Source organism: Manis javanica, chromosome 10 (assembly GCF_040802235.1).
Source record: "Manis javanica isolate MJ-LG chromosome 10, MJ_LKY, whole genome shotgun sequence".
Taxonomy (NCBI): Eukaryota; Metazoa; Chordata; class Mammalia; order Pholidota; family Manidae; genus Manis; species Manis javanica.
In genome coordinates this window covers 91,940,183-91,952,527 of record NC_133165.1, presented here as the reverse complement: position 1 = coordinate 91,952,527, position 12,345 = coordinate 91,940,183, and the positions used below count along the sequence as shown (strand labels likewise).

Genomic DNA, 12,345 nt, shown 5'->3' with positions numbered 1-12,345 from the left:
CCTGCAGATCTCAACGCAGTGACCACCTGCTCAGAGAACCATGACACTCGGACGGGGTCAAATTCCCTTATCTCATACTTACGTGGTATTTCGTGGCATTTACGACAGTCATCATTTCATCTGTTTGTGTGACTAACATTCATCTTAGAGAGCATATCGTAAAATAGTACTGTGTCTTTGTGCCCACCAGTTTCTCCAGCTAACACAGTGTCATTTACATAGAAGAACTCAATAAACACATATTGAGTGAATTAATATTAATGGTTATTACCCTATGTTTTTCTTGAAGCAGATTTTGTTTCAGTAGCGTGTTTAAATATTGACCCAAAGACCTAATAAAATTGTATGTGATGTTTTACCTTTATAAAAACCACAATCTTAGTATGTACACGTGAAAATAGAATTTCTAATTAGTATAAAAACAACCACATTGTATCCACTCAGTAATTTAAAATAAATCTTTAAAACATTACAAAAAGTATATTAATTATTGTGGCAGCTTTAATTTATCTATTCAGCTTCAATATCCACTTACATAAAATTATATGGACAAGTATGAAACATACCAGGATGGTCCAGATGAGACTCTAATCTTGTTTAATAAGCGACTAATCATATTGTTTCTTAAACATTGCTTTTGTTACTTACATGTAATTATTTCCCTGTATCTTTTAGACTTTCCAACCTGCCTTCTGTGCGCTTGCATACGCACCACCGTGTACTGCGATGACCGTGAACTTGATGCTATCCCTCCACTGCCCAAGAACACTGCTTATTTCTATTCCCGCTTTAACAGAATTAAAAAGATCAACAAAAATGACTTTGCCAGCCTGAGTATGGATGACATTAATATTCTTCTCTTCTTCACACTTTCCTAACATGTTTGCATTATAAAATGATAACACTGAAATCTGAATATCGAAATGTAACTCATAAATCAATTATTTTTTCTTATCTGAATTTTGAAGGCTTGTTTTAATTGTAAGAAAAATGATGAATAATTAAAGGTTATGATGAAACTATATAGTTGTTGATATTTTCAAATAAACTATTTTCAACTTCATAGAAATCATAAATAATTATACTTTATAAACCAGGACTCATTATCATGTTATGACATTAAGAGCAAAATGTCATGGTCCTATATTTTCCAGGATTTGTTTGTTTGAATAGAATTTCATTAAAGCACAACTGTTTTATGATGGATGAATACAAGCCTAAATTTTGACTTTATAATTGTCAATTTAGAAGAACTCTGGTACTTATCTTCAAAAAGTCTTTTCATCTTTTGAAAATTTCTTTTTAATGCATTTGTATTTTAATGTTAATGTATCTATGACTATTAAAGAATACAACAATCTGCCATCACTCAAGAAAACGTTTTAAGCAGTAAAATCAAGACAAAATTTATTAATTACATAGCGAAAAGACTACTTATTTTAAATATAATGTGTCAATTCTTTGTTAAAGCTGCATTTTCTTCTAAGTGCATAAATATGAATATTTGAGAGCTAACAAATTTTTATACTGTATTTAGAAATAATTATCTCCTTAACTGTCCATTGCTAGTTAACTTTACATTTGTTTGTATGTGAGAAAATTTTTATTCATATATTTATGTGAGCAAAATATATTCAAGAGTATTTATCGACTTCATTTTTCTTACAGATGATTTAAGAAGGATTGATCTGACATCAAATCTAATATCTGAGATTGATGAAGATGCGTTCAGAAAGCTTCCTCAACTCCAAGAGCTTGTCCTGCGTGACAACAAAATAAGGCAACTTCCAGAACTGCCCACCACTCTGACATTTATTGATATCAGCAACAATAGACTTGGAAGGAAAGGAATAAAGCAAGAAGCATTTAAAGTGAGTTTTAAATTTGGAAATGAAAGACTCTCATCTTCTCCTTCCAGCTGCTGTCAATGACTGACCTTTTCATTTCCATAAAGGGATTTGATTTGATGAGACTTTTGACTCCTAAAATAAACTTTACAACACTATAATTATCAAGCTTTTGGGAAATACTGTGTTCTGGTAAATTCTGAGGCTGGTCAAGCACCAGAAAACAGAGCTGGAATAAGAAGTGGGGTGGCTACCAGGACTACTAATCTTTAAAGAGCATCTGGAAATGGTGTAAGCCAGAGAATTTGTATTTCCCAAAAACACCACCGAAGGCGAATATTTTTTTGTGGTTAAAAGGGCAGCTACTTGTGCAGGGTGTGGGTGGTGCCTTGAGGGTAGAAGGCTTCTAAATACCTTGTAAAGAGGTTGGATTCAGTTAATCTTAGGAATTTTGTTTCTAAGTGAAGGAAGCAAGTTTGGGGCTAGGCTGACTTGCTTAGAATAACAGCATGGAGTGTTTTGCATTATGAGAACAGTGACCAAATGGCTTTCTTACCCACTCTTACTCCATTTAAAGTGCTCCTCTAAAGATATGTTGAACAAATAAACTTGAAACACTGTTTGAGGGGACACCATGTTACTCCCAGGGAAACCACAGCAGGACGTGTGGACCCATTAGCCCTGAGCAATGGTGAAAATCTTGTCTCTCCACTAGCCCTCATGCATCCCACCCTGGTAGGCAAGAGCACTTGTGCACCTAATGATAGCCTGGCGAGGGTCAAAGTTCAGGCTCCACTCTCAGCTATAGGTTGGTGTGGGTGATGATGAGTCACAGTTTGTTCGGTGGTGTTTTTTCTAAAGTGCAAATGTTATCTAAATGTTTACTGTCTTGCTAGACTGCCCTTTTCCTGGTCCCTGAGCTATAAAGAACGGACTTTTGTTCTCTTATCTTCCATGGGAAGTAGCTGCCTTTCTTGAATTGAGAAAGTGAGAGTGGAAAAAGCAAGATTCATCCCAGAGATTGAGAAACACTTTTCATTTTCATCAAGAAATATTTGCTTACAGTCAATTCTTCCAAAACTCACTTGAATTGTCTAGTAATGTGAAGACTAATCTGTTTCAACTTTACAAAACAAGACCTGAACTGACATGATTATTCTACAAATAGCTGCATAGACAGGGAATGGTAAATAAAACTGTGGCCCCACTAATTTCTATTAAGTCTCTACATTTGGTATGTTTACAGGATATGTATGACCTCCGTCATCTCTACCTCACTGATAACAACTTGGACCACATCCCTCTGCCACTCCCTGAAAACCTACGAGCCCTCCACCTCCAGGTAGGCTTCTGGTGAGGTATGCCCAACTGCTCCATGGAAAACAGAAGCACAGAGGAGGAATCAGGACACAGGGAGCTGTTGATAATGGCACTTTGACACACTGTGACAATTTTTCTCCCCTCTCTCATTCATTCTCTCTCTCAATCTTGAGTTCAAAGTATTTGCACATTCCTGACTTTGTCTATACGGATTGATTTCCGAAAACTTTCAACTTCATTTTCAAATCATAATGCATCTTTTTGACACAAAAAACTTCCTTTGAAAAAAAAAATCTGAAAGCTTCCGTGCCTGACAAAATGTGTAAAAATTAAAAATGGAAGAGAAAAAGGGAGAGAGAAAAATCTCATTTCATTTCTAGCCTTTGGGGGGAAAAATGACAACCTTTGTTTTTATTTTAGGTTTGATGTATTGAATTCAATTCAATCCTAGGGCATTCCTATCCACCGAGAGATGACAGGCTTACATCTTTATGGATTAAGAAAATACAGTTTTTCCCTAAACAAACAGATTTGAAAATTTGTGTTATTTTAAATCCCATTAAGGCATATTTTATCTCTGAAGTAATGACTGAAAAGCACATTTTTTAAAATGTTAGTGTCATATTTTCTAAAAATATTTCATTAAATATATTAAAATATGTTCAATTAACACAAACATTTTTTTGTTGTTAAAACCAAGAAAGATAAATAGTTTCTTATTTCAGATGTGAATAACTTTGGTCTGCAGCTATAATCAACTTCCTCTAATAATTTCATCTGTTCAGTAGAATAAATCTGTAGAGAACATACCATTGTATGCTCAATGTGATAGTGTAATATTACAATTTTTGAGCAGAAAAAGTACAAATCTTTACGAGAAGTGGCTTTGCTATCAGAGCAGATCTCTGATTCCCATGTTTTACCTGTGGATTCTGTAAATATTTATGTCTGTGTCTTTTCTTCCTGTTAATATATATCTTTCCATACTTTTTTGGTGTCTTTGTGTTTATCTGCTTATGAATCTTGGAGTCCTGTCTCTTTTGAAATTTCTTCTATTTTTGCTTCCTTGATGTGTATGTCCTTTTTGGTCATCATCTTGTTTCTGGACGGCTCTCTGCCTCTCCTGTTTTGCCAGGAGTGTGTGTGTGTGTGTGTGTGTGTGTGTGTGTGTGTGTGTGTGAATTTCTAGATGTATGAGAATTTCTTGCCTTGTTTTATGTCTGAAAGGATTTTCAAGGGAATCTTCCAAGAAATTTTGGAATGTGTTTTCCAATTCTGAATTAAATTTTATTCCTATTGTTTGTGATGATACTCACCTTATAATGTAACTAGGTCTCTGATTTTATATTTAAACACAATATACAATGAGATTTTCTTTTAAGTAACTGGATTTACATTTCCTATTCTAACGTTTTAAAAGGCATTAAGTGCACCTTTTAAAATATGTCATTTTTATGACCACCTCACTGATATCCAGTATAAATAATTGACATTGTTTTCAATTTATATGTACTTTTAATGATTACATAAAAACACCATTTTTGATTCTTTTGAAAAAATGCTTGCAAACATTATAGTAATTAAGAATAAAGGCTCTGGCAAAAGTAGATTCCCTGCGCTGAAATTCTGCTTCCAACACTATCTATACATTGGACGAACATCTGAACTTACCTGCATCTCAGTTCTTGTTTATAAAGTGACTAGTACAGTTACTGGAACATGGTAAGTACTTAAATGTGAGGTGCAATTATTATTTTTTAAATGTATCTATTACCTACCAAAGGCAATAGTACAGTACATCAGCATTAAATCTGTTTTCCTAATACTTTGTAATGATAACAGGGTCAATCCATCAGAAATATGTAAGTATAAACATATATGTACCTAACAACAATTATATAGTCATTATCTATCATTATTAATCAATGCTACATAGTTATACAATCCTTATGTAATGATTGTAAACAATATGCATCAGAAAGTGTGAAGTATAAACTGTCAAGATAATTTTAACAAAAGAAATACAAGATTTGTGTACTGAAAGCTACGACATACTGTTGAAAGACTTCTGCACAGCAAAGGAAACAATCAAGAGAGAAGAGGTAACTATGGAATGGGAGAAAATATTTGCAAACCATACATTTGAGAAGGAGTCAGCATCCAAACATATACAGAAGTCAAACAACTCAATAGGACAAAAAAAAACCCCAAATAACCTGATTAAAATTTGGCAAAGTACCTGAATAGACATTTTCACAAGAGAAGACAGAGAGATGGCCAATAGCTATATGAAAAGATGCTCACCTTCACTAATCACCAGGGAAATGCAAATCAAAGCCACAGTGAGATGTCACCTCATTAAATGGCTATTATCAAAAAGACCAAAGATAACAAGTGTTGGCAAAGATGTAGAATAAAGAGAACCTTTGTTCACTGTGGGTGGTAATGAAAGTGGTGCAGTCATTATGGGAAACAGTATGGAGGTCTTTCAAAAAATTAAATACAGAACTATTAAATGATCCAATGATTTCACTTCTGGATTTACATCCAAGGAAATGGAAATCAGTATCTTGAAGAAATATCTACACTCCCATGTTCACTGAAGCATTATTCACAATAGTCAAAATATGGAAGAAACCTATGTGTCTATCAATAGATGAACTGATAAAGAAATTGTGGTATATGTATACAACGGAATGTTAGTCAGCCTTTAGAAGAAAATCTCCCACTTGCAACAACATAAATGAAACTGGAGAGCATTATGCTAAGTGAATCTGAAAAAGTTCAACTCACAGAAGCAAAGAGGAGAATAGTGGTTGCTGGGAGCTAAGGAGTGAGGGATCTGGGAAGATGCTGATCAAATAATGTAGAGTTTTAGTTATTCAGGATGAATCAGTTTGGGAGATATAATGTAGAGCATGATGACTACAGTTAATAATACAATACTGTGTACTTCAAATTTGCTGAGAGCAGATCTTAGGTGTTCTCACAAGAAACACACACAAAGGTAACTATGTGAGGTTACCTGGAAATATTAATTAACTTCATTGTGGTAAGCGTTTCAGAATGCATACGTATATAAAAACATTACACTGTATACCTTAAATATATACAATTTTATTTGTCAATTATACCTCAGTAAAGCTGGGAAGAGAAATCTAAAATAAAGGAAAGGTAATCCCATATACATGGTTTGGAAGACTTAAGATGGAAATTCTCCCCAAATTGACATTTTATATTGAATTTTATATTGAAAGTAATAAGTGATCCCCTAAACTATTTATGCTATTAAATGAGTTCAGAAATGTGGCAGCTTACAAAATCCGTATATAATATCAGTTGTACTGTATACACTAATAGTGAACTAAACCATGATGAGCTAACACTTCATATAAGTTGGTTGTCTAAAATTAAAAAAAAAAAAGACAGACAATTAGATATGTTGACTAGGATGCAGAGAAAATTGGAACACTTAGGCATTACTAGTAGGAGTATAAAATGATGCAGCTACTTCAGAAAACAGTTTGACAGTTCCTCAGAATGTTAAACATAGAGTTACTACATGACCCAGCAATTCAACTCCCAGGTATATATTGAAAACACGTCCATACAAAACTTGTACACAAATGTTCATAGAAGCATTATTCATAAGAGCCATGAAGTGGAAACAACCCACTAATTGATGAGTGGATAAACAAAGATGTGGTACATCCATACAATGGAATATTATTAGGAATAAAAAGAAAGAAGTACTGATATATGTATGCTTCAACATGTATGAACCTTGATAATACAATTCTAAATGGAAGCACCCAGTCACAAAAGATGATGTAGGATTCCATTTATATTAAAATGTCCAGAACAGGAAAATCCATAGATACAGAAAGTAGATTAGAAGTTTCCAGGAGCTAATGATAGAGGAAAACAAGGGATTATTGTTAATATCTATGGAGCTTTGGGGCTGATGTTTAAAATGTTCTAAAATTAAATTGTGGTAATGGTTGCACAACTCTGTGAATATAATAAAAACTACTAAACTGTATATTTAAAATGGATGAATTTTATGGCATCTGAAATATATTCAATTAGACTATTTAAAAATATCTAGTTCTGGGCCCTGCTTATCTTTCTGATATTTGTTCACTCTCTCCCTCACTTCACTTCTGCCATGTTGACATTTTTGCCCTTCTTGAACATACCATGCTGATTACTCAGAATTGAACTTGGCATTCTCTCTGCCTGGGATATTCTTACGTTGGCTTTTTCAACACCCATGTCATTCCATTTTTGTTATTCCTTCCTCAGCTCCATTGCTCTCTCTTAAGATAACTTTTCACAGTTATCATCCTTCACAGTACTCATCGCTTTTGGAAATTATTTTCCTTTAAGTTTGTTTTTTCACCTCCTTTTCTTGTATTTCCATTACTGAAGTGCCAGCTCCAGAGGGTAAGTACATGTCTGTTTTGTTCTTTGATTTATCCCCACTGCCCAGAAAGTGTTTGATGTATAACAGTCATATAACATGCATTTTTGGATGAAGGGGGAAACAAAAGATTAAAAATAGGGGGAAGCAAAATTGACCTATTTTATAATACTAAGTACATGTTATATTTTTTCTGATTTATTTTCATCTCTTTCAGAATAACAACATTCTAGAAATGCATGAAGATACCTTCTGCAATGTTAAAAATTTGACTTATATTCGCAAGGCACTAGAAGACATTCGACTGGATGGAAACCCTATCAATCTCAGCAAAACTCCTCAAGCATATATGTGCCTTCCTCGTTTGCCTGTTGGGAGTCTTGTCTAATTTCAGATAATACTTAGCATTATAATGCCTTCTATAACCAAACAATTCTTACTGCTCTCTTCAAAAACAAAATTCAGCATGATGTGTTCTGAAAAATTGCATAATTACATAAAACATACAACTAAAAGATGTAAGATACAGTGACAATTTTGTAATTTAAGGAAACAACACACGAGTCAGGAATAAACCAAACAGCACAGAAAGAGCAGAACAAAGTGATGGAAAATATCTCACAGGTATTCTTATAAATCACATGTAACTTGCAAGTTTTATATCCTATATAATTTCAAATTAAATATATAATAAAGAAAATTTACAAATGAACACTTTAGGTATATTGCCAAGAAGTAGATATTTTTAATTAAACTTTCAATTCTTTTTTTTTTCACTCTGACATGTTTCTGTTTTCAAATTCACTAGAGAAGATGAAGAAAAGAATAAAAATATTTGAAAATTATAATGGCCTTGTGGGAACAGATTCATTATCATCACATGCCAATAAAAATATCCAACAGTAAAACACATAGCTTCAGTTTTTGAATAATATTTTATCATATTAAAGACCTGTCAAATAATTTTAGACCTTAGCTTAACTAGCTAGTTATTGCCATATTTCTGTGCCTGTGAAAAAAAATAAAATATGGCAAATGAACAATATAGATGATGAATGATAAACACACTAGAGAAGAAGTCATGGCTGACCTTTAAAGGAAAGTTAATCTTTCTGAAATGTATGATCATCATACAGGCACATGGTTAACTGAAAGATGACAAAGAAACAGTGGAAGGTGAGTTTCCTTCTAGTTGCAAACCCTAAACTCCACTCCCAGAAATAACTTGTCCATGATTTCTTGCATACCTTAATAAAGGTTTCCATGAGAAACAAAAACTTGCACCTAATTTCCCTTTTATACACAAATATATATATATATTCATGTGCCACATTTATATACATCATCATTCTGTATGTATCTATACATACGAACTTGAATTTTTAGGTACAAATGCTATTCAGAATCTTGCTTGTTTCACTCAAAAATATATCTTGACAAGTTTTTCCTATCAGCACATACAGCTCTACTTATTCCAAAGACCATATATTAGCCCATTATATGGATGTCCATTTTATTTTTTGTATTTACACTAAAATCACAAATAATATCCTTGTGTGAATATAGTAACTCTGTCCACATATGAGAATATACCAATGGAAAAATTAGTAGAAGTGGAATTCTGGATCAAAAAGTATATTATTTTAAATTTTAATAAATGTTACTAAGTTGGTCTTCAAAGATGTTATACCCATTTATGCTTTCACCAATAGAGTAGGAGAGTGCCTGATTCTCTAAAAGCTCATGAAGATGGTTTATTATCAAACTTTTTCATAATTGCATAATCTATTTCTGAATTAATGTCTTAAAGTAAAAACATAGGACAAAAATTGGCAATAGCACACTTCCAACATTTAAAAACTATGTATATTTTTATTTTCAACTATCTCTTTCAGGAAAATATATTTTTTCATGTAAATTGTCTGAATTTTTTCTCATTGCTTCAATCATTTACTATATACCATTATTTGTAGACATTATAGCTAAATCCAGGATTTCTGAAGTGTAACGATTGAAGAGAATTGCTTTCATGTTTCTCCACTTTAGATGTATAAGCATTTCCTTGTTTCAATTGAAAGTATATAAATACCAATGTCTTTAATAATGGAAGTATATTAGCCTGTTTGAGACCTATAGGGGAAAACTACGCATGTCATCAAAATTTGTATATCCTGAAATTGAAAAGTTTAAAAATAAAATAACGTCAAACCATCAAGCACTACAAGTATATTTAGAAATTGATTGCAAGAGTTTTTGTTTTGACGTTTTACATGGATCTCTCACAAATCCATTATTTTAGATACACTCCCTCATAAATACCATTAATACATCAGACTAAAATTAGAATTCAATGCAGAATTTGTAACTGTTATTGCCTTTAAAATTTGCCACAAAACCTGAGCAGCTTAAAAAACACCCATTTACTATCTCATAGGGAATTATGAAAATACCTTAACTTTTTAACATAAAAAATGATAATAATGATAAATATGAAGTAATGAATATAACCTGGATTATATTAATCTTTATAGCAACAAGTCAATCAAAATATAATTATTTTTTATGGAGGAAGGAACCCTTGAAAAAGTCATAATGGAGCTCTACCCACACAAACACTTACTGATCCCAGATCCTGCACAAATGGCCTAGAATACCTCTCTGTCCTCACAGCCTTTTTAATGCGCCATTATTACAAAAATTGGGTGTGGGAGGAGCTGTAACAAAAAATACAATGAAATAAAATACTGAGATAAGAAAAGCCAACTGACATTCTCACAGGCATTGTGATCACCTACTCGCCAAGCTACTTTGCAGATTTAATTCACCATGAACTAAGACAAAGTGCTTATTATAACTCTGAAAAATGTGACGATAAAATTTCAGCATTATTTTGAATACAGTGTATTTTGATGGACATTTCGAACACCTCACATTCTTAATTGAAAGCTCTAAATCTACAGCTGACTCCTGATTCAATGCAGTATTTTTTCAATAAACATTTTTTCTCTATTCAATAGCTATAGGTGTTTATTTTTCTCTGAATATTACAGGCTATTTTCTAAGGAAGGAAGAACACTGCATTCTAGTGCCCCATAATAGAGTGTACTTTAAAACTTTATAAGTTAACATTTCCATGATAACAATTTCTAATTAATCATTACAGAGTAGACATTTTTTATATGTCATGACAATATGTTGTGTTAATCCTCTGGAAATCCTGTTATTATAGGATTAATAATATTTTCAAAGGGTGATAGCATATAATACCTACACGAAATACTATTCTGAGTGCAAAATTCACATCCTTACTTCTCTGTAAATCTGTAGAAACATTGTCTTTGAGGTTATCCCATTAGAAATTTAGCTTTCTCTTTATAATTTGCTTAAGTGATTGAATTGAATATGAGGATTTGTAAATGGAAAATTATAGACAGCGTTATTATTCCCTAAAGCACAACACAAGCTCACCAATTTTCCAGCTAACCCCACAACTTCCTAAAGTATCAAGAGAAAGCAAAGGTTATTTGTCATCCCTTTATCTCACTTGGTAAACTGCAGCCTTAATACTTTGTTCTCAGCCTTTGTGACCAACAGATGGCGCCTACCTTTTTGGTTTTAAATTAACTGTAAATGACTATCTTCAGAGGGGAAAGGCAAATTTTTGAGAGTGTGTAAAATGTGTCTATTTACTTATATACTATAACCTTTAAATGGTTACAAAAATGGATCTAAAAGCGTATTTGTTGAATTTTAACCTGGCCAAATATATCAGTTATATCCAACTTCTCTATGAAGAATTTTATTTACAATTTTAATCAGCTGAGGTTTGCTTTCTAAAAGTCAAATGAAAAAATGCTGTAATCTTATAAATATACCCAACCTCACTTCACTAGAATAAAGGGTAATTTGTATTGCAACCTGGAATAGTTTAAATATGGTATTCATGATAAAAATATAAAACAAAAGTATCTGATTTCCCAGTTTGTTTTGTATATGGACTCTGGCTGACTGAACTTTGAATGCATTACTACTGCCATCAAGTGTTAGAATTCATTCTTCTTAAGTCACACAAAATGCACAGAAAACACCACCAAGACTGCAGTGTTTTCATCTTAACAATATGATGCTCTGCATACTATGAAGCATAGCATAACCTCTGCCACCGTATGGCACTCACCAGAATTTCCAAATGCAAAATATCATTAAAATCTCCCACATGAAGTTGTAACTAGTTCATAGGAGGGACATGTTTTACTAAATTTACTTAATGTACATGGCCAACAGACGCTAAGATCATCCCACAGTGATTTCCCACCTCTCGGTATTCATGCCTCTGTGTAATCCTCTCCCCTAGAGACAGCATGACCAGGGTCCTCATCTAACCTATAGAATCTGATGAAGCTGATGGATGTCACAAATGCCAAACATCAAGCCCGTGGCTGTAATGCATGCATCGTGCTAGGAAGCACTCGGGAGACCCTCCTTCCTGACCTGATGGACTGAGCCGCCACTTGGAGGTAGCCCACGACGAGGCCTTGAGGACAGGCACGAGGAGCTGCTGTTGGCCCTGAGGTCCTGCCTCTAAACCTGAAGGTGTGCCCTCCTGCTAACCCACAGCTAAAAGGGAGGACCTCCAGGTATATAGCCACAAGGAAACAAATACCGCCAATAACATGAATAGTCTTGGAAGCAGATTTTCCCAAGTTGGGTTCCCAAATAAGAACCCAAACTGGCCAGATACCTTGATCATAACCC

At 33.5% G+C, this 12,345-nt stretch overlaps 1 protein-coding gene across 1 annotated transcript in view; it reads left to right on the top strand.

The window, feature by feature from the left end:
• The window catches only part of EPYC (epiphycan), a 34,969-nt gene extending 26,911 nt beyond the window's left edge, over positions 1–8,058 (top strand). Inside the window, exons 4-7 of the mRNA XM_017666308.2 lie at positions 676–834; positions 1,669–1,871; positions 3,094–3,189; positions 7,808–8,058. Coding sequence (XP_017521797.2) covers positions 676–834; positions 1,669–1,871; positions 3,094–3,189; positions 7,808–7,978 — 629 coding nt within the window. The 3' untranslated portion in view covers positions 7,979–8,058. The remainder of the gene's footprint in view (positions 1–675; positions 835–1,668; positions 1,872–3,093; positions 3,190–7,807) is intronic.
• Positions 8,059–12,345: the final 4,287 nt, after the last annotated feature.